Source organism: Oncorhynchus tshawytscha, linkage group LG19, assembly GCF_018296145.1.
Source record: "Oncorhynchus tshawytscha isolate Ot180627B linkage group LG19, Otsh_v2.0, whole genome shotgun sequence".
In the NCBI taxonomy this organism is placed as follows: Eukaryota; Metazoa; Chordata; class Actinopteri; order Salmoniformes; family Salmonidae; genus Oncorhynchus; species Oncorhynchus tshawytscha.
This window is the reverse complement of record NC_056447.1, coordinates 24,923,859-24,949,209: the sequence shown is the minus strand read 5'-3', so window position 1 is coordinate 24,949,209 and position 25,351 is coordinate 24,923,859. Positions and strand designations below refer to the sequence as shown.

The window sequence follows — 25,351 nt, the reverse complement described above, 5'->3', positions numbered from 1 at the left end:
TTGGCAAATGAACACATTTCTAGTTGGCAAATGAACACATTTCTAGTTGGCAAATGTACACATTTCTAGTTGGCAAATGAACACATTTCTACTGGCAAATGAACACATTTCTAGTGGCAAATGAGCAAATGAACACATTTCTAGTGGCAAATGAGCAAATGAACACATTTCTAGTGGCAAATGAACACATTTCTAGTTGGCAAATGAGCAAATGAACACATTTCTACTGGCAAATGAACACATTTCTGCTGGCAAATGTGTTAAATTATAGCCATGGTATAAAAGGGATAATCAACTCTGGGTTCTAAGTGTTCTCTGGAAAATAATGCAACTCTGTGGAAAGTCAGTTCCACTCACACACCTTCCACGTCGTTCATGCTTTCCATAGAACGCATAGCCCCTCGTTGATTATCCCTTACCTAGACAACCCTCTACGTTGAACATACATTGTATGGGTGTGTCCCTTTTGTTCTGAAGAAGGCAAGGTCGATCTGGATAAATGTTTGTGCGTGTGCGTGCTCGCATTTAGAAAGTGTCTGCATTCAAGCGTGAACTTTGTTCACAATGGCTTTCACGCTACATTGGTCATGACTTTACAATTATGAGCAACCAAGCGAACACTCTTCACTCTTCTTAGGTTTTTCATTTCCTTTACCTTTTTCTATTTAGTCAGAAATCTGTATTTTTACATTCACGTACATACGGTAGTCATGATTCGTCTCCCTGTGTGTCTGTGTTGCAGCCCAGCTTTGTGAGTGACGCAGGAGTTCCTGGACGGAGTGCTCTTGACAGCGTGGAGGTGGCCTATGGACGACAGGTCAGTAATTTGGCTTGACGCTGATTGCGCTGCAGTACCGCTTAGAACGATTAGCCTGAGATACCTACAGTAAATGGCCCAAAAGGGAAGTGCAGTCCTCAATTAATCTAATTTCAAATGTTCAAAGATGTGAATCACCAAAACCCATCCTCTCTTGTGTATTTTACATATTTCCCTATGTTGTGATTTTAGACTTCAATAGGCTATAATACATCCAGTCAGCCTGGAGCTAAGTGCCCTGGAACCTTACTTTTGTGTGTATAAAGTAGTTGTTGTGGAATTGTTAGATTTCTTGTTAGATATTACTGTACTGTCGGAACTAGAAACACAAGCATTTCGCTACACTATGTGTATGTGACCAATAAGATTTGATTTGACCTCATGAGCTGAATGGAAGCACAGCCTCAGTCAGGATGCAGCTGCACTCTAGTCCACTTCATAGTAATGGGGTCATGCTAAGCAAGGCAGCAACAGATCAGATAAATTGATTAGCTGAAAGAGCCAGGGCATGCTGGGTAATTTCTCTGCCCCACTGCACAGGTGTAGGATAGTCTGTCTCGTCCTCTCCAGTCTGTACATTCTGGGTGAAAGAGGAAAGCGTCTGCTGGTAAAAGAGGACATAATGTGTCGCCACATCGCCTGCAGTGTCATCTTCCACAGGTCTTTGTGATCTCCTTTGATGACCTCCTGAATGTTTTCATCCTTCTTGTTCTATTTTTCATCATCATCACTTTACTATGCGATCGTAGCCCCCCCGGGTGACTGGATCGTGGTGATCGGGTGGCATTAGTGCTGAAACAGTCGCCATTCAGTCTGTCAGCACTGATCACTCTCCTCTGCTCCATCAGTGTTTTCTCTCCTTTTATTGTCCCTCAGATCTACGTTTTTAATGAGAAGATAGTGAATGGACATGTCCAGCCCAACCTGGGAGACCTCTGTGCCTCAGTGGCAGACAGCCTGGATGACAAGGTAAGTCCCAGCTGATCCACGTCTCCATTCCACATTATTATCCCCCCATCTGCAGACGTTAGTTGGTTCTTCTTCCCCTTCAATGGCTAATTATGGCATTTTTATGGATGTATTTGTGTGTCCAGAATGTGTCGGACATGTGGTTAATGGTGAAGCAGATGACAGACGTGCTGCTGGTCCCAGCCAAAGACACGCTGAAGAGCCGCACGGCCTTGGACATGCAGATGGCTTTCGTCACGCAGGCCCTGCAGTTCCTGCAGAACAGGTCGGAGGAGGAGGAGGACAGAACCATCCAAATAGAATGAGAACACTCCCTTAATGTATTATAAAACTACACTACCCCCCCCCCCACACTAACGCTTCTCTTTGGGTTTCCACTACGGTAGCTATAAGAACTACACCATGGTGACGGTGTTTGGGAACCTGCACCAGGCCCAGCTAGGAGGAGTCCCTGGCACCTATCAGCTGGTGCGCAGCTTCCTCAACATCAAACTGCCAGGGCCTCTGCCAGGCATGCAGGTACTGTACTGCCCCCACACTGCAGCATATCCTGCTAGAGACGACATCAACGCTGTGCACAGCCTTACATAGCACTGTATTATTCAAGATGGTGTTTTTACTAAGTGTAGTGTAGATCCGTGTAGGGCTCCCGAGTGTCAGAGCAGTCTAAGGCACTGCATCTCAGTGCTAGAGGTGTCACTACAGACCCTGGTTCGATTCCAGGCTGTATCACACCCGACCGTGATTGGGAGTCCCATAGGGTGGCGCACAATTGGCCCAGCTTCGTCTGGGATGGGGTTTGGCCGGGATAGGCCGACATTGTAAATAAGAATTTGTTCTTAACTGACTTACCTAGTTAAATAAAAAACGATACTCACAGCTAAACTCAGCCGTTTGTGTTATAACAGGATGGTGAGGTGGAGGGTCACCCAGTCTGGGCTCTGATCTACTACTGCCTGCGCTGTGGGGACCTGGGGGCTGCCATGCAGGTGGTGAACCGGGCTCAGCACCAGCTGGGAGACTTCAAGACCTGGTTCCAGGAGTACATGAACAGCCCTGACAGACGGTAGGAACCTCACACATACTGTGTACCTCCACTGTGTGTAGTCATCTGGTCTAGGTTCTCTGATTCACTTTCTCCTGCAACTTGAAGTGCTGTAACACCATGGCTCAGAACACCAAACCACCAGTGTGATTTGCTTTTCTCATATGAATAGAAACTAATCTGCTTAGTACTCCTCTCTCCATCCCTTTGTCTCTCTGTCTTAAGCTCTGTCTGACCTATACTGTGTCCTCTCCTCAGCCTGGCCCCCGCCACAGAGAACAAGCTGCGTCTCCACTACCGCAGAGTGCTGAGGAACTGTGCTGACCCCTACAAGAGGGCCGTCTACTGCCTCATTGGGAAGTGTGACATCGCAGACAACCATGGAGAGGTGGCCGACAAGACCGAGGACTACCTGTGGCTTAAGGTGCTGTCTGAATACCAGTCTGTAGCATATATGTTAATATTACCAGTGTTCATGATACATAGTGCCTTAAACACAGCAATACTCCATTTACATTTTAGTCATTTAGCAGATGCTCTTATGCAGTGACTTAAAGGAACAATTAGAGTTAAGTGCCTTGCTCAAGGGCACCTCGACAGATTTGTCACCTAGTCGGCTCTGGAATTGGAACCAGCGACCTTTCAATTGCTGGCACAACGCTCTTAACTGCTGCACTACCGCCCAGTTAGGGAGGATCAGGTAAAATAGGTTTGCCTCTTGTCAATACTCCCTGACATTAATGTAGACCTGTTCTGTCCACCCTGCCCACAGCTCAACCAGGTGTGCTTCGATGACGACGGCAGCAGTGCTCCTCAGGATAGACTGACATTGGCCCAGCTACAGAAACAGCTTCTAGAGGACTACGGTGAGTTCAGAACACTGCAGGATACATGACAGCCAGACTACTGAAGTGAAAATAGACCTGGATACTAATTCTGTTCTAAGAGAGAATACTGGCTAGGACTGGAGGACTCTTAGGGTTGGGCGGTATTCAGATTTGAGTACTTTCATACCGTTCCTGTACCGTACTGGGGTATACAATATTACCAGCAGTGCATACGAGCACTATTTCTTTCCAAACGTTAAAACATGTATTTGATTTATTTTGACGCACATAACAAATTAGGCAGAAGGGATCTTGATCCAGGAGGGGATTGTTTGTCTCTGCTGTAACCAAGAAGCTTGATCTTACAAGCTAGCCTCTTAGCTATCAAGTTAGCAAACCATACCTGCGTAGCTGGAGCCCTGAGATGGAGATACATTATGAGGCACATTTTAGATAGTTATAAGCAGGGGCATCGTGGTATTGAAAATCATATTGTCTGTATTTCAAAATACCCCGATAGACGGTATACCGTCCAAGCCTCGACTTTTAAAGTAGAGTTGTGTAATGGCACCACTTCTCAGTCCCCCCTGGGATCTGATCTGTTCGGATAAAGAAGTGCTTCATTGTTCACTCTTAGAGCTTCAACTTTTCTTTAGTTTTATCCCACAGAGGGAGGCAAAGCTCTCCCAACTGGAGGATGAGTCATGGCTTGTTATCTCTCTCATTTTAACACAGTGTATTAAAAGGTGACTGTGACTCATAGATAAGCCTGCTGCCTTTCAAAATGGCTGAGGTATTCATGTTTTCTTCCTACTCAGTTGAACATGAACTTCACTGAGAGGGATTAATGCAAGTTGATGTGGAATAGTTTGTTTGAAAATGTTTTAATATTTGTAATATTGAGCAAATACAGGTGACTGCCAAAATAAAGGAAACCCTAACATACAGTGTCATAAGAGGGCATTGGGCCACCACGAGCCAGAACTGCTTCAATGCATCTTGGCATAGATTCTACCAGTGTCTGGAACTTTGTTGGAGGGATGCGACACCATTCTTCCATGAGAAATTCCATAATTTGGTGTTTTGTTGATGGTGGTGGAAAACGCTGTCTCAAGCACCGCACCGGAGTCTTTCAATTGGGTTGAGATCTGGTGACTGAGAAGGACATGGCATATGGTTTACATCTTTTTCATCCTCATCAAACCATTCAATGACCGTCGTGCCCTGTGGATAGGGGCATTGTCATCCCATGGAGGCATAGCAATGGTAGCCAAAATAATGGCCTGCCCAGCATTTTTATACATGACCATAAGCATGATGGGATGTTAATTGCTTAATATACCTGCTTTCAATATACTTTTTATCCCTCATTTACGAAAGTGATTAAGTTGTTTTGGCAGTAAATTGCTGACTTTATCTATATTGAATTAGCATGTTCTATATTCCATTTTCTTATTGTGAATGTGATCCTAATGATTTAGTTTATTTCTGTTCCTTTCCAATCTGCAGGAGAGTCCCACTTCTCGGCCAGCCAACAGCCGTTCCTGTACTTCCAGGTGCTGTTCCTCACGGCCCAGTTTGAGGCTGCTGTGGCCTTCCTGTTCCGGGTGGAGCGTCTACGCAGTCATGCAGTTCACGTGGCTCTGGTTCTCTACGAGCTACGGCTGCTGCTCAAGTCATCAGGGCAGAGCGCACAACTGTGTACGTCCTGTCAGGATACCTACCTGTCTGACTTTTCATGACAATCAGTCATGTCCTACAAAGGATGTCTTAGTTCGCAGATATTGGAAGGAGACTTGACTTACTGTTGCATGAAGTATGTGGTCTTGTTCATTAGGGATGCAAAGCTTGATTCCTTTTTAAAAAGGGGCTTAATTTCTAGGTAAACATCATTGTAGTTTTGAAGCCGATACTTAGTGAATGTTTTCTACCTTTCAGTGAGTCAGGAAGCTGGGGACCCCCCTATGGTGCGTCGGCTCAACTTCATCCGGCTGCTCATGCTCTACACGCGCAAGTTTGAGTCCACAGACCCCCGGGAGGCTCTACAGTACTTCTACTTCCTACGGTACGTTACGTTGCGGCCATCCTCCTAACAGATGCTGTTCTCAGGTGAGGGAACCTCTTCTCTCCACCAGTCCACTGAATGTGAATAGGACTTGGAGGCGTGGCTGTAGACTTCCTACGGTACGTTAAGCTTAGTCATGGGGGGGAGTCGATACAGCTGCATATCTCAGTATTGTTTTGCTATTTGACTCCCAAGTATCTATTTGATTATTTATTGCCACTGTAGGTAGCTTTATCTAGCATTAGTCGGCTGTACCTGCGCCTAAACTCCCAGTATTTTTCATCCTAAAGCTTGTTCTCCCTCTTCTTTTTAAATAGGGTGCCAACTTGTTTTCCGCACTTATTTCCATGACTGATCAAAGCCTTGTTTTCTCATGCTCTCTCTTGTCTTGCAGATATATGGTTAGCAATATGTTTGGAACCTCAAATTGCAGTAATATCAAAATACGTAATCACAATGCATATGAATAACACAGTGGGCCATGAATGATACAGAGGCTTTCACACATGCCTTTGGTTGGTTTCCTCTTTCTATTCAGGTTCATTTTGATGAGAGCCTTCAGACCTCTATCATTATTTAAAAGATGTCATGTGTATATAATCATTCAGTTTGTGAATCAAATATGTGAATGTGTATCCTCTCTTCCTTTTGGACACAGGAATGAAAAAAACAACCAAGGAGAGAACATGTTCATGTGCTGTGTTAGCGAGCTGGTGATTGAGAGTCGAGAGTTTGACATGCTTCTGGGAAGACTGGAAAAAGATGGCAGCAGAAAGGTAATGGTCACGCCTTCATTTTCAATTTTGTTAATTATTATTTAACTCAGTTAAATATGATCCCTTTCGTAAAAGCATTTGTGGTCCTGCTGATTTTTCCATTGTGCTCGTGGAACCCCAGAACATTTCTATTCAGGCCGTTCAAAGAGCTGATTGTGAGTTGTGCTTCTCCCCCAGCCTGGAGTGATTGATAAATTTGCCGGAGACACTCGAGCCATTATCACAAAAGTGGCGCTGGAGGCTGAGAACAAGGGCCTGTTTGAGGAAGCAGTAAGACTGTATGAGCTGGCCAAGGTGAGCAGGGCTCTGGGAAAGGTTGCGGTCAAGCTGTGCCAGTGGGTTTACTCTAGGTGGAGGTACAGGCTGGGTAGAGGAAGAGTAGGAAATAATGAAATGTCACCTCACATTCCTCTGTTTTTCTTCTCTGATCTTTAGAATCCAGACAAGGTCTTAGAGCTGATGAACAGGCTGCTGAGTCCTGTTATCGCCCAAGTCAGCGCTGCCCAGTCCAACAAGGAGAGACTGAAGAACACTGCTGTTGCCATCGCTGAGCGGTACTATCCTTGCCATCTACTCTCACTCACATACGTACTGTGCATAATTTACATTCTGCATTGCCACTGAAATTAGATCATGTTTGATGTTACATCATATAGGCTTACTGAAAGCAATTGTTAAAAAGACGAGTGGACCTCATCAAAAGTGGACCATTTAGGCCCAGTTCTAACTTTAGTGTGTGGTCTTGTTTTCTGACTCAGGTACCGGAACCAGGGTGTTGCTGGAGAGAAGTCTGCAGACAGCACCTTCTACCTGCTGCTGGACCTCATGACCTTCTTTGATGAGTACCATGCTGGAAACATAGACCGGGCCTACGATGTGAGTCTTATCACCCAGGGCTTCCTGCCTGATGGCTTGCAATGCTGTTTATTCAGATGGCATTGAGAAGCTTTATGATAGCCTCCTCTCCTCTTAGATGTTAAGTCCCCTATTTGGAGACTGGTTCCGAATAACATTTTGGTGTACAAAGCTCTCTGTGAACATCATAGGGTCCGTGTCTTACAGTGCCAGAAATCCCCATCTCTCTGCTCTCTGCTCCCACTCTCCCAGCAGAGCTGACTTGAAGTGTCAGGTTTCAGACCCCACATGTACATAGGGAGTGACGTGTCACATTTTCTTGCCCATCCAGACAAGGAACAATTTCCTGTGTCTGGGAAACTCACATCTGTGCTTGCAATAGCTCACATGAAACAGGATAATTTACTAAAATATACTAAATAATTGTGTATAATTAAACTAAGACCACTTTATCTTGGTCACAGATGGATAAAATCACTTTGTACTTGAAGTTGTAAGAAGTCTGCACACATTTGAATGGTGTCTCTGCGCCTCTTAGTGGACATTTAAGAGAAAATTCTTTCTGCAGTTATGAAATAGTTCCAATTTTGTACTGTCTGAAAAAGTTTCATATTTATTTTACAGTTATAAGAAATTCTAAAATCTTATAGTAAATTGTTTATAATTTTATTGTAACTATTTTAACATTTTTAAATTTCTGCAATTTCAAGCCCTATTGCCCCACTTTTTTGAATGGAAAACAATTATATATGATTTTTCATATTTTATTTGATAAAATATTGATTTTGGCCTTTACAACTAAAGCCCATAGAAACACATTGCATAACACATTCATAAATGGCAAAAAGGCCAGTCAAAAAATGTATCTGTCCTAAATCTAGAAGATGTTTAAAAAATATATATATATATATTTTTTTTTTTATATATCTTCTAGATTTAGGACAGATACATTTTTTTGACTGGTGTATAGATATATATATATATATATACATTTTTAATACATATTTATCCCCTTTTTTGGGGTAAGCACAAAGCTACCTTCATACTTCCATTTGTTTTTAAAAACGGTACCGGTTACCTTCAGACGAGTCCCTTGTAGGCCAAAACGGAGAACGCCAATGTGAGAGTCTCCCCTTTCCATAATAGTTTTTGTGTTTAGATGCACAAAAAACCATATAACGTTTAAAATGGGTAAGTATTTAACTGTCCCTAACTCCTCCCCTCCAATTCTCTCTTTGTCTCTCTGTCAGGTGATGGAGAGACTGAAGCTGGTCCCTCTGAGTCAAGACAGTGTGGAAGAAAGGGTTGCTGCATTTCGCAATTTCAGTGATGAGGTGAGATATATTATAAGTAGGTGTGTCCAAACTTTTGACTGGTACTGTGTATATATGTACACAAGCAATCAATCAAATGTATTTATAAAGCCCTTCTTAAGCACCTCAGGATTAAATGTCAGTTGGCTTTTCATAGCCGATCATTCAGAGTATCTCTACCGCTCTTGCTGTCTCTAGAGAGTTGAAAACAGCAGGTCTGGGACAGGTAGCACGTCATGGCATGGTCCTAGGGCTCAGGTCCTCCGAGAGAGAGAGAGAGAGAGAGCGAAAGAAAAAGACATAGAGAAAGACTTAGAGAGAGCATAGTTAAATTCACACAGGACACCGGATAAGACAGGATAAATACTCCAGATATAACAGACTGACCCTAGCCCCCCGACACATAGACCACTGCAGCATAAATACTGGAGGCTGAGACAGGAGGGATCAGGAGACACTGTGGCCCCGTCCGACGATACCGCCGGACAGGGCCAACCAGGCAGGATATAACCCCACCCACTTTGCCAAAGCACAGCCCCTACACAACTAGAGGGACATCTTCAACAACAGGAGAAAGCCCATCCTGAGACAAGGCCGAGTATAGCCCACAAAGATCTCCACCACGGCACAACCCAAGGGGGGCGCCAACCCGGACAGGAAGATCACGTCAGTGACTCAACCCACTCAAGTGACGCACCCCTCCTAGGGACGGCATGGAAGAGTACCAGTAAGCCAGTGTCTCAGCCCCTGTAATAGGGTTAGACACAGAGAATCCCAGTGGAGAGAGGGGAACCGGCCAGGCAGAGGCGGCAAGGGCGGTTTGTTGCTCCAGTGCCTCTCCGTTCACCTTCACACTCCTGGGCCAGACTACACTCAATCATAGGACCTACTGAAGAGATGTCTTCAATAAAGACTTAAAGGTTGAGACCGAGTCCGTGTCTCTCACATGGATAGGCAGAGCATTCCATAAAAATGGAGCTCTATAGGAGAAAGCCCTGCCCCCAGCTGTTTGCTTAGAAATTCTAGGGACAGGAAGGAGGTCTGAGTCTTGTAACCGTAGCGTACGTGTAGGTATGTACGGCAGGACCAAATCGGAAAGATAAGTAGGAGCAAGCCCATGTAATGTTTGTAGGTTAGCAGTAAAACCGTAATCAGCCCTTGCCTTAACAGGAAGCCAGTGTAGAGAGGCTAGCACTGGAGTAATATGATCACGTTTTTTGGTTCTAGTCAAGATTCTAGCAGCCGTGTTTAGCACTAACTGAAGTTTATTTAGTGCTTTATCCGGGTAACCGGAAAGTAGAGCATTGCAGTAGTCTAATCTAGTAGTGACAAAAGCATGGATTAATTTTTCTGCAAAATCTTTGGACAGAAAGTTTCTGATTTTTGCAATGTTACGTAGATGGAAAAAAGCTGTCCTTGAAACAGTCTTGATATGTTCATCAATAGAGAGATCAGGGTCCAGAGTAACGCTGAGGTCCTTCAGCTTTATTTGAGTCGAATGTACAACCATCAAGATTAATTGTCAGATTCAACAGAAGATCTCTTTGTATCTTGGGACCTAGAACAAGCATCTCTGTTTTGTCCGAGTATAAAAGTAGAACATTTGCAGCCATCCACTTCTGAAACACAGGCTTCCAGGGAGGGCAATTTTGGGGCTTCACCATGTTTCATCAAAATTTACAGCTGTGTGTCATCCGCTTTGCAGTGAAAGTTAACATTATGTTTCTGAATGACATCACCAAGAGGTAAAATATATAGTGAAAACATTAGTGGTCCTAAAACGTAGCCTTGATGAACACCAAAATGTACAGTTGATTTGTCAGAGGACAAACCACCCACAGAGACAAACTGATATCTTTCTGATAGATAAGATCTAAACTAGGCCAGAACTTGTCCGTGTAGACCCATTTGAGTTTCCAATCTCTCCAAAACAATGGTGATCGATGGTATCAAAAGCAGCACTAAGGTCTAGGAGCACGAGGATAGATGCAGAGCCTCGGTGTGACGCCATTAAAAGGTATTTTACCACCATCACAAGTGCAGTCTGTGCAATGATGGGGTCTAAAACCAGATTGAAGCGTTTCGTATACATTGTTTGTCTTCAGGAAGGGTGTGAGTTGCTGCGCAACAGCTTTTTCATTTTTTTTGAGAGGAATGTGAGATTCGATATAGGCCGATAGTTTTTTATATTTTCTGGGTCAAAGTTTGGCTTTTTCTAGAGAGGCTTTATTACTGCCACTTTTAGTGAGTTTGGTACACATCCGGTGGATAGCGAGCCATTTATTATGTTCAACATAGGAGGGCCAAGCACAGGAAGCAGCTCTTTCAGTAGTTTAGTTGGAATAGGGTCCAGTATGCAGCTTGAAGGTTTGGAGGCCATGATTATTTTCATCATTGTGTCAAGAGATATAGTACTAAAACACTTGAGTATCTCCCTTGATCCTAGGTCCCAGTAGAGTTGTGCAGACTCAGGACAACTGAGCTTTGGAGGAATATGCAGATTTAAAGAGGAGTCCGTAATTTGCTTTCTAATGATCTTTTTGATCTTTTCCTCAGAGGTTCATGAATTTATCACTGCTGAAGTGAAAGCCATCCTCTCTTGAGGAATTATGCTTTTTAGTTAGCTTTGCGACAGTATCAAAAATACATTTTGGATTGTTCTTATTTTCCTCAATTAAGTTGGAAAAATAGGTTGATCGAGCAGCAGTGAGGGCTCTTCGATATTGCATGGTACTGTCTTTCCAAGCTAGTTAGAAGACTTCCAGTTTGGTGGAGCTCCATTTCTGTTCCAATTTTCTGGAACCTGGCTTCAGAGCTCAGGTATTTTCTGTATACCAAGGAGCTAGTTTCTTATGACAAATGTTTTTTGTTTTTAGGGGTGCAGCTGCATCTAGGGTATTGCGCAAGGTTAAATTGAGTTCCTCAGTTAGGTGGTTAACTGATTTTTGTACTCTGACATCCTTGGGTAGGTAGAGGGAGTCTGGAAGGGCATCTAGGAATCTTTGGGTTGTCCGAGAATTTATAGCACGACTTTTGATGATCCTTGGTTGGGGTCTGAGCAGATTATTTGTCGCAATTGCAAACGTAATAAAATGGTGGTCCGATAGTCCAGGATTATGAGGAAAAACATTAATATCCACAACATTTATTCCATGGGACAAAACTAGGTCCAGAGTATGACTGTGGCAGTGAGTAGGTCCGGAGACATGTTGGACAAAACCCACTGAGTCGATGATGGCTCCGAAAGCCTTTTGGAGTGGGTCTGTGGACTTGTCCATGTGAATATTAAAGTCACCAAAAATGTGGATATTCTATCTGCCATGACTACAAGGTCCGATAGGAACTCAGTGAGGAACGCTGTATATGGCCCAGGAGGCCTGTAAACAGTAGCTATAAAAGTGATTGAGTAGGCTGCATAGATTTCATGACTAGAATCTCAAAAGACTTGATTTTGTTGTTGTTTTTGTAAATTGAAATGAGCTATCGTAAATGTTGGCAACACTTCCACCACTACTGGTCAAGAATTTTAACACCTACTAATTCAAGGGTTTTTCTTTCTTTGTTTTACTATTTTCTTCATTGTAGAATAATAGTGAAGAAATCAAAACTATGAAATAACACATTGAAGAATCATGTAGTAACCAAAAAAGTGTTAAACAAATCCAAATAGATTTTAGATTCTTCAAAGTAGCCACCCGTTGCCTTGATGACAGCTTTGCACACGCTTGGCATTCTCTCAACCAGCTTCACCTGGAATGCTTTTCCAACTGTCTTGAAGGAGTTTCCACATTTGCTGAGCACTTGTTGGCTGCTTTTCCTTCACTCTGCCGTCCAACTCATTCCAAAGCATCTCAATTGGGTTGAGGTCAGGTGATTGTGGAGGCCAGGTCATCTGATGCAAGCACTCCATCGCTCTCCTTCTTGGTCAAATAGCCTTTACACAGCCTGGAGGTGTGTTGTGCCATTATCCTGTTGAAAAACAAATGATTGTCCCACTAAGTGTGCAAACCAGATTGGATGGCGTATCGCTACCGAATGCTGTGTTAGCCATGCTGCTTAAGTGTGCCTTGAATTCTAAATAAATCACAGACAGTGTCACCAGCAAAGCACCATCTCACCACCTCCATGCTTCACGGTGGGAACCACACATGTGGAGATCATCCGTTCACCTACTCTGCGTCTCACAAAGACACGGCGGTTGAAATCAGAAATCTCAAATTTGGACTCATCAGACCAAAGGACAGATTTCCACTGGTCTAATGTCCATTGCTCGTGTTTCTTGCCCAAGCAAGTCTCTTCTTATTATTGGTGTCCTTTAGTAGTGGTTTCTTTGCAGCAATGTGTCTGTTACTTGAACTCTGTGAAGCATTTATTTGGCCTGCATTTTCTGAGGCTGGTAACTCTAATGAACTTATCCTCTGCAGCAGAGGTAACTCTGGGGTCTTCCATTCCTGTGTCAGTCCTCATGAGAGCCAGTTTCACCATAGTGCTTGATGGTTTTTGCGACTGCACTTTCAAAGTTCTTGAAATGTTCTTGAAATGTTCCGTATTGACTGACCTTCATGTCTTAAAGTAATGATGGAATGTTGTTTCTCTTTGCTTATTTGAGCTGTTCTTGTCATAATATGGACTTGGTCTTTTACCAAATAGGGCTATCTCCTGTATAGCCCCCTGCCTTGTCACAACACAACTGATTGGCTCAAAGTCATTAAGAAGGAAAGAAATTCCACAAATGAACTTTTAACAAGGCACACCTATTAATTGAAATGACTTCTAGGTGACTACCTAGATGACGCTGGTTGAGAGAATGCCAAGAGTGTGCTGTCATCAAGGCAAAGGTGGCTATTTGAAGAATCTCAACTATAAAATATATTTTGATTTGTTTAACACTTTTTTTGGTTACTTCAAATCTGTGTTATTTCATAGTTTTGATGTCTTAACTATTATTCTACAATGTAGAAAATAGTTTTGTTTTTTTTAACCGTTGAATGAGTAGATGTTCTAAAACTTTTGACCGGTTGTGTGTGTATATAATATATTAATGTATATATAACTATAGTCAGTATGCAACACGACACTTCCAACGTGTACATGTAATCTTCTCTTGTCAAATCAAATCAAATTTATTTATATAGCCCTTCGTACATCAGCTGATATCTCAAAGTGCTGTACAGAAACCCTTTCTTGTCCTTTTTTTCCTACTGTCTCTATCTTATTCTCATTTGCATCTTCTTCCAGGTCAGGCATAATCTGTCAGAGGTACTCCTGGCCACCATGAATATCCTGTTCACGCAGTGCAAGCGCCTGAAGGGGGCCGCAGCAGGAACCCCTGGTCGACCACAGAGGTCCATGGAGGACAGAGACTCGGTGAGGAGATGGTGATTTCTCAGGGCAATACTGGCCATGGGATAGAACCTGATGAACTTTCTGAAGACTTTTGGGGGCTGTGCATTGTGATGAACTGGGCAGTAAAGACATGCCTCTGCTCCATTATGTGATATTTCATTGAATAATGAGTACTGTGCTGTCTTGTTTTTATCTGTTTTGACACATGATTTATTTCTATCAGCTCTAAGATGTCTTTTCTGTGTGTCAACAGCAGCTGCGCAGCCAAGCCCGTGCACTGATCACGTTTGCTGGGATTATCCCGTACCGCATGGCAGGCGACACCAATGCCCGGCTGGTGCAGATGGAGGTCCTGATGAACTGACCCCAAAATACCTTCAAGCCCCAGCCATACCCACCCTTTTCATCAACTGTCAGATTTTGTTTTGCTTCGTCCCCATTTTATGTTTCTTTGTCCTTATTCGTTGCTCCATATTTGTATTTTTTTTTTCAAAAAATTAAATAAAATGTCAGTTAAATTTAATTTCTTACGCATTCATTTCATTTGATTAATTTGCATTTAGTATTTCAGTTTGCTTGTTTATTTTATTATTATGCATCATGGTCATCTATACAATTATTAGTGGTTTGAGTCCTACCTGGATTTAAAGAAAGCTGAAGGAAGTACTGTTAATCATTTGGAATTATTGATTTTAAAATCAATTGTGCCCTTTGATATTATAATATGGTAAAATGCATATTTTAAGATTTTGGCAATTAAGCCCTACTTTCTACTTTCCCAGAGTCAGATGAACTCTTGCTGCTAAAACTGCACACTGAGACATAAACATGGTACCCATGAGTTAATCTGACTCTTGGTAAATAGAAAGAATTGCTTAATTGCCAGGATCTCCAACTATTCCTCAGACATGGCCTGCCTATAGTCATAGAAGCAACAGGAAATTGGGAATCATATTGAACTAGCCATAATCCAGTGGTCCAGGAAGAACTAAATCTTGCAAAAAGTTTTGTCATCACCAGAAGATGTGTGTTCTACATTGAATCCACCTCCGCAGTCGATAAAAATGTCATTTGGAGAAACCATTGATTTTATAAAGGTAGCATGTCAAACTGAAACCGGCAGCTAATACGATTTTGTGGGTGCTAGAACGACAATTCAGCACCCACTGTGTAATCTGTAAATTGGTCAAACTGCACAACCACACATACAAAATTGTATCCCTGCTGGTGGTTATAAGGAATTGATGATATATGATGATGGTATACCAATCTTTGCTATTAGTTATACCTGATTGGTTTGCTTAGAAAGGTCTGTTTCTTTGGATAACATCTCCCCTTTTTATGACTACACTATCAGCAGCTGAAGAAATACTACTCTTGAGTAGGTGAGAGGAACTGTATTGAAAGTACATTGTGACGGGCCCTATCATGTATGACACTGCTACACTTATTGGCAGATGGTTAGAAGGGAAGGAAATGCCCTGAGAGAACACAGATGGGAGTCTGCTTGGCTGCACTAGATTGTCGAGAAGCCTTTCCTCTCAAACTGATTCCATTGTCACCACAGGGGACTTGTCTTCATTATGGAGAGAACCAAATTGACTGTGCGGGCTCTTTTAATGTAGTTTTTTAACTTCACTCACAGCCCTTATCATGAGTTCTGCAGACAATGCCCTTGCTACGCACCACATCTGCTCTGGTGAAGATCAGTCTGGAGCTCTGTGGAAAAGACATGGACCGTCTGCCAAGGTGGATCCACTCTCAGGTGTGTGTGCTGCAGCTGGTGTTGTGAATCAGGCCGATGCCACACACCTGCTATAACCCGGCTATTTCACAACACCAGGGTGGCACTGCACCACTGCCAACGAGATGCCAATGGGCAAGCAGCAGAAGCAGCTTTGAGGAGCGGAAGAGTTCCTACGGTTCACCTGATGAAATGTCTGCAGTGATTTTCAATTCAATGTCGTGTAAAAGCATTTGATTAAATGTTTTTTTCATGATATTGTGAGTTTTTACTTAATTTATTTAATAATGGAGGACAATTATGCCCCAAGGAGGCAAATAAACTAATTTATTTGTATTCCAGGAGGAAATGCTTTGTTAAAAAGTTATAGTTTCCGGATATACAGTAAGTAATAAAACAAAGTTACATTTTGGCCCAAATGCAGTCAGGGGGATCAACAGTTTTGAAAAGTAAGGCTTCTTTACCAAGAATTGTCTGCAGGGTCAGCGGTTTAATGGAAACTCAATGAAAGGGAACACATACTGCTGCTGGCACAACATGGTTGCTCAGCTGAGACTGTAACAGTCATTTACCATGCTGTTTTACACAACATGACCAACTGATACCAAGGTCATCCTTTTAACTGAGGCAGTGAAGTGGTAAACACACACCAAAACATTCCAAGCATGACTGTTTTGGGGATAGCTTTTACATAGCAAGAATGAGGTCACCTGAAAGTTATTTCTTAGTGGCAACTTTATCAAGATATAAGTATTCAATTATTTTATACTGTTTGGTTTAATACTGAATGGCTGGCCAAAGGAGAAGACAGGGATTGTTTAAATTTAGGTTTTTATGGTGACGGATCTCCCAAACTTGTTGCCTTTCCATGTAATTCAATATAAATATTTTCAATTTCTCCCATCCTTGGGAGGCTCCTTTAAATCAATATGGAATAAGAGGATGGTTAACAGTTCCTCCTCAGAAGCAATACCTATGGAGAAGGGTTTACCTCTTCTATCTTTGTGACTTTCTGCCAAGGTTATCTTGCCTTAGATCACAAGTTAATCTATGTAATAAGAAGGTTCACAAGCCCTCGGGGCGTTAGTTATAAATACAAATTGCTCTCATGGAGTTCCAAATAGGTTTAGTGAACTGAACATTCACTTATCTCAACATGGCCAAAGGCACTTCCTGCCTTTTTCAAGACATATAAAGCCCTCCATGCCACCATTTGTTTCCTATTACATGAAAACTTTGGTCTTCCACTCCAAATGGAAGAAGTACCAGCAGCACCAAATGAGGGGATAAGCCTCTCTGCTCTTAGAAGCCAGTTCTCCGTGAATGGGGAAGAAGGACCCAAGTATGGCTTTGATGGCAGCAAATATCACTACGGCGATGGGACCAGCGTGGCTTCTCAGAACTCCTCACAGATCCTCACAGGTTACGACACTCTGGATGTTGGCCCAAATTATGACTTCTATGCGAACACAAATGCCCAAGGGAGGGTGCGTCGATCAAGACCATCCCTCTTTCAGCTTCACTCCAACATTGAAGTAAGTTCGACACATTTGGCCTCTAGGCAACACACCTGCAATATGTCAGGCCTTCTATAGTGTTTTTTTTATACTGCAAATTGTACAGACTGATAGACAGTATGGTTACATCCCTATTTCCCCACCACCACCCCTAAGGAGGATTCCTGTCCCCCTCCTCTGTATGAGGAGACCAACACAGGCAGAGCACCTGGGGACAGCTCAGAAGATGATGTTGAGGAGCCTCAGTCAGAACCCACCAGGTTTGGATGGGTGAAGGGAGTCATGGTAAGACACGACAGACACAAAACAACTGAGATTCCATACAACACTATACATACTACATTATACTGGTAGTCATGACAACATGCTAAGGAGAAGTGAATTCCCCCTAGATCCGCTGCATGCTCAACATCTGGGGGGTGATCCTGTACCTGCGGCTGCCCTGGATCACTGCGCAAGCAGGGATTGGTGGGTCAAGTGATAGGTCTCAACGCTTTTATTTCATTAAAGTGTCAATTTTTGCATTGATGGTGATTGTGTATTTCTGGGACTGTATTTGTATGGTTTACTGGATTGTATGTGATATTCCTCCTCTAAGGTTTGACCTGGGTCATCATTCTGCTGTCCTCCTGCATCACTGGCATCACGGGCTTGTCCACCTCCGCCATCGCCACCAACGGAAGGGTCAAAGGAGGTGCATTATCCCTGAAATAATACAATAATAACACAGGTTCAAGCTGGCCCTGGCCTTTTGGGGGGCCCTAAGTGATTTGGTTGGTGGGCCTCCCACCTCATGGCAAAACATTTTAGTGGCCCCCCTCTTGATGGCGGAGAGAAACATTGAAGTTTTAAAGTTAATTTCCTGTAATTCTACCGATTTTGCCATGAGGTGGAGAGAAATGTTTGGCTTTTCAAAGCTATTTTCCAGTAATTATTCACATATTGCCATGATTTATGCCATGTTATTAATAACCTCTTAAGGATTGGAGATTTTTTTTAACTGAGTGAGAATGACTAACAAACCACCCCTGGAGGTCAGGGCCCCTGGAGGTCAGGGCCCCTGGGCACGTGCCCTGCATGCCCGGTCAGTATTCAGCCATGATTACTACGTTTAGATAACTGGCTAGATTAACTACCAATCTAAAAAATTGTTAGCTGACATGGCTAATTGAGTGACTGTCAGTGACTGACATAACAAGAGAAAAGTTCCTAAACTGCTTATGTTGCTTATGCTTGGGGCCGGCTCTGTACAGGCTTCTTATACTCAAATATTCACAACACTGATCCTCTTTTGTCCCTCTTGCAGGTGGAACCTACTTCCTAATCTCTCGTAGCCTGGGGCCAGAGCTGGGAGGATCCATTGGACTCATCTTTGCCTTTGCAAATGCTGTGGCAGTTGCCATGCACACTGTGGGCTTCGCTGAGACTGTGCAAGCATTGATGCAAGTCAGTGTGTTATCTCATAGGCCTATACCCACATCACTTATAGCCAACCTCTGAGTTGGCATTCCCTTTTTAACTGTACCCTTGTTTTAATTTGTCTCCCAAACCTCCCACCTCAGGAGAGTGGTGCTAGCATAGTGGACCCCATTAATGATATTCGCATCATTGGAGTGATCACTGTCACATGTCTGCTGGCCATCTCATTGGCTGGGATGGAATGGGAGGCCAAGGTCTGTTCAAACTTCCACTAGGAGGCACTCTTTCTAAATAACTACAGTACATGCCTTGTCACAATAGATCAGGTCTGATGTTAGAACTCAATACAGTTGTTTGATCCTGGCCATTTTTTATGAATTTGTAAAATACATGTTTTACTATAAGATGTATTTAATTTGTTTGGGAATGATTGTTTATTGTAAGCCTCTGACTATGCTGTCTCTGGATAGATGGCATGTTATCATGTGGTGCATTGTGTTCTTTGCCAACTATACAGGCCCAGGTTCTCTTTTTCATCGTCATCTTGGTGTCCTTTGCTAATTACATAGTGGGGACCATTATTCCCGCTACACCTCAGAAGCAAGCAAAGGGCTTTTTCAGTTACCAAGGTCAGAGCTCCATGGCATTTCGACAGTGTTGTGAATTTCATATTTCATATTAGATTCCATTTATTTTTGTTTTCCTCTATCATTAAAATAGACACACTAACTATTCTTTCCCCTCAGCGGATATATTTGCTGAAAACTTTGTACCCAACTGGCGTGGGCCTGAAGGCAACTTCTTTGGCATGTTCTCCATCTTCTTCCCCTCAGCCACAGGGATCCTGGCAGGAGCCAACATCTCTGGGGACCTAAAGGCAGGTTCCTTACTCTGATCTCTCTATAAATGTCTACTGTATATTCTCCTCACTCTAGGAGAGAAGGGCTCTTTGGATGAAAGGGAGATGTTTAATTCAGATGCTTATTATAGCAAATGTTTGACTGTTGACTAGTCATTATATATTTCCCCCGTCTTATCTCTACACAATACAGGACCCTACAGTAGCTATTCCAAGAGGAACATTGATGGCTATATTCTGGACCACTTTATCTTATCTCATCATAGCAGCAACTATTGGTGAGTTGTACACATGCACAAAGTATCTCCTCGTGATTTCATTGGTGCTTCCTTTCTGTCAATATGTGCTGTGTATGGGCCTCTCTCTGTCCTGGTTTAGGAGCCTGTCTGGTACGAGATGCGTCTGGAATTATGAATGACACCTTGGCCATGTCTAGTGCTGATAGCTGCCAGGGTCTGGCCTGTCAATACGGCTGGGACTTCACTGACTGCATTACTAACAGAACCTGCACTTATGGCCTCAGCAACCAGTACCAGGTGACCTAATACAAATGATTGATTACCATGTTTCAATGTTCAATGCACAAGTATGGCCTTGGTGCATTGTATCTGTTTCACTTCCCATTCTTTCTGTGGTCAGAGTATGAGTTTGGTGTCAGGGTTCGCCCCTCTGATCACTGCTGGGATATTTGGGGCCACTCTCTCCTCAGCCCTGGCCTGCCTGGTCTCTGCACCCAAAGTCTTCCAGGTAGGTTATCTTAGGGAAAAACGTTTACTACAAATAAAGAGGCATTGGTGTGTTATTCTATTAGCATTATCTTGTTCTCTTCTCACTTACAGTGCCTCTGCAAAGACAACCTGTATCCAGTCATTGGTTTCTTTGGGAAGGGTAATGGAAAAAACGACGAACCAATCAGAGGCTACGTCCTGGCGTACATCATTGCTGTCTGCTTCGTTCTCATTGGTAAAGACCTGTCAAGATAGATGCAGAGTGAAAAGGAGATGTTGTTACAGTAACACAGCCCTGCCCTGTCTTCTCACCCTTCAGCTGAGCTCAACACCATCGCTCCCATCATCTCTAACTTCTTCCTGTGCTCCTACGCTCTCATCAACTTCAGCTGCTTCCATGCCTCCATCACCAACTCCCCAGGTCAGGAGCTCAACCAGGACATGGTGTCATGACCAGGACATGGTATTTCAACCAGGACATGGTATCATGACCAGGACATGGTGTCATGACCAGGACATGGTGTCATGACCAGGACATGGTGTCATGACCAGGACATGGTATCATGACCAGGACATGGTGTCATGACCAGGACATGGTATCATGACCAGGACATGGTATCATGACCAGGACATGGTATCATGATCATTAAAAGTCCTGCTCTGATGTTCTAACCTAACACCTGTTGCAAAGTAAACAAATTCAGTATCTTATTGCCTAATTATATTTGCATCATATTCAATGTGTGTGATTGACTATGTTGCAGGCTGGCGTCCCTCCTTCAGGTTCTACAGTAAGTGGATGTCCCTGCTGGGTGCCGTGGTGTCTGTGATCATCATGTTCCTGCTCACCTGGTGGGCGGCGCTCATCGCTATTGGCATCGTCATCTTCCTGTTGGGATATGTGCTCTACAAGAGACCCTGTGAGAAAACACACACATACAAAGTTTCAAATTCATTCCCCCCATAAAATATGTAGCAGTTTTTTGGCAAGCATTGTTTTTCATTGAATATTCAGCAACTCAATTGGTTATTGATTTATTTTTAGCTGTAAACTGGGGATCATCAGTACAAGCTGGGTCATACAACATGGCATTGTCCTACTGTGTGAGCCTGAACCAGGTGGACGATCATATCAAGAATTACAGGTCAGACCTGAACTCTCTCTGAGGACCTAATGAGAACAATGTCAGCCTTTTGTTGCTGTTCCAACTGAATAACCATTTCTCACTTTGTATGTGATTTTCTTATTCCCTTTATTCTTACCTTTCTCAGACCTCAGTGCCTGGTCCTCACTGGTCCGCCCAGTTGTCGTCCTGCATTGGTCGACTTTGTCGGAACCTTCACCAAAAATCTAAGCCTGATGATATGCGGGAATGTTGTCACTGTGAGTTATCATCTTGAATCACTGTACAGGGCTCATTAAGGGTTGCCTTATTACCCAGGGAAAGTGACCTGAGCAGTCATGCAAGTTGAGCCTGCTCTGAGGTTGCCCCAGTAGTCTTTTAAGTATTTTTTTTATTGATAACAACCAAAATGCTAAGAATTTCAGTAGTCTGGTCTTTCTGGTTCCTCCATTGTGTGTGGGTGAAAATAGCTACTTTACATTTTCAGGCAAGTGATCACAATCTTCTGGCAACCAAAAAATACTCCTGACTTGACCTTCATGAATATGTTAATAATATAGCAGATGCTTTTATCCAAGTTATTTACAGTCATGCGTGGATACATTTTTAAGTAAGGGTGGCCGCAGCAGGAATCAAACTCACGACTGTTGGCGTTGCCACCACCATGCTCTACCAACAGAGCCACACAGAACACAATGTCAATTGTTGATTTTACATTGCCTATTTTTATATTCTATGTCATTAACCTCTAACTCCCTCTGTCACCCTGCCGCTGTGTCAACAGGGAGGTCCTTCTCCCGCAACCTTGGACACTGCCAGTAGCAACAGTCATGTTACCTGGCTGAACAAACGGCAGATCAAATCCTTCTATCACGGTGTGGTGGCTAATGACCTGCGCACTGGGGTTAAGATGCTGCTCCAGGTGGGCCGACTGCCAAGCCTTATCTATCAGGTCCATTTCATCATGTGGTTCCATAGGATTTACTGAATGTGTTATACTGTGTCTAACTCCAGGGTGCAGGTTTGGGTCGGATCAGGCCGAATGTCCTCTTGACGGGCTTCAAAAGGGACTGGCGTAAGGACAAACCATCCTGCATTGACAACTACATTGGAATTCTACAGTGAGTGAATCACTCAGTCAAATCAGCAAGATGAGTTCATAATGGATGTGACAGAGTAAGGATGCAGTTTAATATGTCTTTGTGCATTTGTTTCAGTGATGCGTTTGACCTGCAGTATGGAGTGTGTGTGCTGCGGATGAGGGAGGGTCTGGATGTGTTTCGGCAGGCACAAACACATGGTGAGGAACCCAACAACCAGGAAGATTTCATGTTCTTTTACAATATACCTTTATTTATCATTGTTTCCTTTTATTGCAGTTAACCCTGGGTTTGAGGCAAGCCCAGAGAGGGGTGTCAACACCAGTGTCCCCCCTGCACCCCCTGCAAATTTTTCATGTATGTATGATCATATTTAGAGTATACAGTTTGTAGTCTATGACATTCCTATTTTTCTACAGTATTGACAGAGATATTTTGTATTGGTTATAGTGGACCCTGATGCCATGGTGACTGAGCCTCAGCCTCAGCCTTCTACTGTGTTCCAGTCCCAGCAAGGGAAAAAGACCATTGATGTGTACTGGCTGTTCGATGATGGAGGTGAGATTGTTGTTCTGAATTTCATTGTGCCTTTCCACAAATCAAATAGGTTTTATATCATAGTCAGATTGATAATGTGGGGTCATAAATCATACAATGTTGCTACATGTCAAGTACCCCAGGTCAGAGAGATAACATAGGATAGAATTGTGTCATGGTCACATCAGGCAAAGGGGTCTATGTTATGTGTGAAAGGTAAATGTTAAGTCTGTTGTGCTCTTAAAGGTCTGACGTTGCTACTTCCCTACCTGCTCACACGGAAGAAGCGCTGGGCAAGGTGCAAGGTACGCGTCTTTGTGGGCGGAGACATCCAGCGAAAGGAGGAGCAAAGAAAAGAGTGAGTGTAGTGTGTTTAAGGCCATAGTGTGGGGTAGAGACATGATGTCCCCCTTGGCCTTTCATCCTCCTTTGAGTATAAGCATTTCTCTGCACCTGCAATAACATCTGCAAATCTGTGTACGTGACCAATAAACTTTGATTTTGATTTGAATAGTTCTACTGACCATGTCCTTGTGTCCAATTTTAGAGTCATGGACCTCATCAGCAAGTTTCGCCTTGGTTTCCATGATGTTGAGGTTCTGCCTGATATCAATGCAAGACCACAACCTGAACAGTATGGTTCCCTGTCACTCACTATATACTGTATAATTGTGTACTATTCAGAATTGTACTTTCTTATCCTTGTGTAAGAGTTCAGTTGCACAGTGATTCAACACTCACAATTATTAATTGAATCTACGTCCATTCACAATGTATGCAGGGCAATGCTCTGTTGAGACCCTTTCCTCTACCTCTTTCTCTGACAGTGTGAGGAGGTTTGAGGATCTGATAGGGCCCTACAGGATTAACACAGCCCAGAAGGATGGACATGTAACAGCTGAGCAGCTGAATCAGGACTGTCCCTGGATGGTGTCTGATGAGGAGATAGAGACAAATAAGCCCAAGGTGACCATTATCTGGGTTTCATTGTTCAGGACCACTCTATTGCCAAACATTTAAATGTAGCATAGCTAGATGTGGAACATTTGGTTATGACAGTTTCACTGTTCTCAGACAGACTGGTTACATTCCCTTCTAAATGTGTGTTTGTGCACCAGACCCTTCGACAGATTCGTCTGAATGAAGTTCTTCAAGATTACTCAAGGGACGCCGCCATTATAATTGTGTACGTACTCTGTTTTTGCAAACCAGATGTTTTTATTACAGTCATTGACTTGAACCCACCCCATCCAATGACAAAGCTAACACAGGTGAGAGTGATAACAGATCTATGTTCTCTCGTTGACAGGACCATGCCTGTGGGAAGGAGAGGGCAATGTCCCAGTGCTCTGTACATGGCATGGCTGGAGACTTTGTCTCGTGACCTGCGCCCACCAGTCTTACTGGTGAGGGGAAACCAAGAGAATGTGCTCACCTTCTATTGTCAGTGATATCTGTTTTAACCAGGTTCAATGAAATCACCCAATGGTCAAGGAAAATAACATTGTTATTGTCATAAATGATAATGCAATTAGATGTGCTCTGGTAGAAGTCCTCTGGTTATGACATTTCACGTGTTTCATTATCATCAGTACTAGACACTTTAGCCATCTGTGAAAAATGTGATTAGATTTAACGTCATCATCATCATCAGTACCAGAAGCATTGTTGTCATTATCATCATTAAGCAGAAGTAAAAGAAAAAAACATTCTTGACTGTTAAACGTGTGCTTGATGATAGAAGTTTTGAAGTGTAACACCAGTGTGTATTTTTAATTGTCTATACATTTTTATTGTGCCTATTTAATTTGGAACGTAAGCAACAAATGTAAATGGGATAACTAGGCTTCTTGTATTGTGTACCCCCTTGAAAACATCCCAATGTCACAATCATCATTCCAGATCATTCCAGTTTGAAATTGAAATGTCCATTTGAGTCCCCTGAGAAAAACAGTAATCTTATCAAACAAAGTACGAACTGTTTTTTTCTTCAAATGGGTATAGAATACACAGAGGTGTAAAGTACTTAAGTAAAAATACTTTAAAGTACTACTTAAGTAGTTTTTTGGGTTATCTGCACTTTACTTTACTATTTATATTTTTGACAACTTTGACTTTTACTCTGCTATATTCCTAAAGAAAATAATGTACTTTTTACTCCATACATGTTCCCTGACACCCAAAAGCACTCGTTACATTTTTAAAGCTTAGCAGGACAGGAAAATCATCAAATTCACACACTTATCAAGATAACATCCCTGGTCATTCCTACTGCATCTGATCTGGCAGACTAACTGAACACAAATACTT

General features: G+C 42.9%; 2 protein-coding genes across 5 annotated transcripts in view; both read left to right on the top strand.

Moving 5' to 3' along the window:
* The window catches only part of LOC112218524 (nuclear pore complex protein Nup93), a 31,486-nt gene extending 16,950 nt beyond the window's left edge, over nt 1-14,536 (top strand). For 3 of the 4 annotated variants that reach the window (XM_024379377.1, XM_024379379.2, XM_024379380.2), the window contains exons 6-21: nt 743-817; nt 1,694-1,786; nt 1,912-2,051; nt 2,173-2,305; nt 2,695-2,852; nt 3,090-3,255; nt 3,604-3,697; nt 5,168-5,359; nt 5,597-5,723; nt 6,382-6,499; nt 6,677-6,793; nt 6,935-7,053; nt 7,258-7,375; nt 8,605-8,688; nt 13,906-14,034; nt 14,267-14,536. In XM_024379377.1, the coding sequence (XP_024235145.1) occupies nt 743-817; nt 1,694-1,786; nt 1,912-2,051; nt 2,173-2,305; nt 2,695-2,852; nt 3,090-3,255; nt 3,604-3,697; nt 5,168-5,359; nt 5,597-5,723; nt 6,382-6,499; nt 6,677-6,793; nt 6,935-7,053; nt 7,258-7,375; nt 8,605-8,688; nt 13,906-14,034; nt 14,267-14,377 (1,974 nt within the window). In that variant the 3' untranslated portion in view covers nt 14,378-14,536. The remainder of the gene's footprint in view (nt 1-742; nt 818-1,693; nt 1,787-1,911; nt 2,052-2,172; nt 2,306-2,694; nt 2,853-3,089; nt 3,256-3,603; nt 3,698-5,167; nt 5,360-5,596; nt 5,724-6,381; nt 6,500-6,676; nt 6,794-6,934; nt 7,054-7,257; nt 7,376-8,604; nt 8,689-13,905; nt 14,035-14,266) is intronic. The other variant, XM_024379378.1, reaches the window with a different exon arrangement.
* An 89-nt stretch (nt 14,537-14,625) lies between these two features.
* slc12a3 (solute carrier family 12 member 3) lies at nt 14,626-25,129 on the top strand. The gene is made up of 26 exons (XM_024379381.2): nt 14,626-17,292; nt 17,431-17,559; nt 17,667-17,742; nt 17,873-17,968; nt 18,581-18,720; nt 18,837-18,947; nt 19,211-19,322; nt 19,440-19,570; nt 19,746-19,830; nt 19,931-20,088; nt 20,192-20,299; nt 20,392-20,515; nt 20,600-20,701; nt 21,045-21,200; nt 21,326-21,425; nt 21,553-21,664; nt 22,189-22,326; nt 22,419-22,525; nt 22,622-22,704; nt 22,784-22,861; nt 22,955-23,062; nt 23,288-23,399; nt 23,589-23,675; nt 23,869-24,007; nt 24,160-24,227; nt 24,351-25,129. Exons 1-26 carry the CDS (start codon nt 17,011-17,013, stop codon nt 24,490-24,492), a joined length of 3,084 nt encoding a protein of 1,027 aa, XP_024235149.1. The 5' UTR covers nt 14,626-17,010; the 3' UTR covers nt 24,493-25,129.
* The last annotated feature ends 222 nt before the right edge of the window (nt 25,130-25,351 follow it).

What these genes read in the sequence shown, in the direction of transcription:
- slc12a3 (XM_024379381.2), top strand. Translation starts at nt 17,011, where the DNA reads ATGGAAGAAGTACCAGCAGCACCAAATGAGGGGATAAGCCTCTCTGCT. An exon ending in CTGTGCAAGCATTGATGCAA is followed by an intron (nt 18,721 to 18,836) that starts GTCAGTGTGTTA and finishes CTCCCACCTCAG; the next exon opens with GAGAGTGGTGCTAGCATAGT. An exon ending in GATCATATCAAGAATTACAG is followed by an intron (nt 21,426 to 21,552) that starts GTCAGACCTGAA and finishes TACCTTTCTCAG; the next exon opens with ACCTCAGTGCCTGGTCCTCA.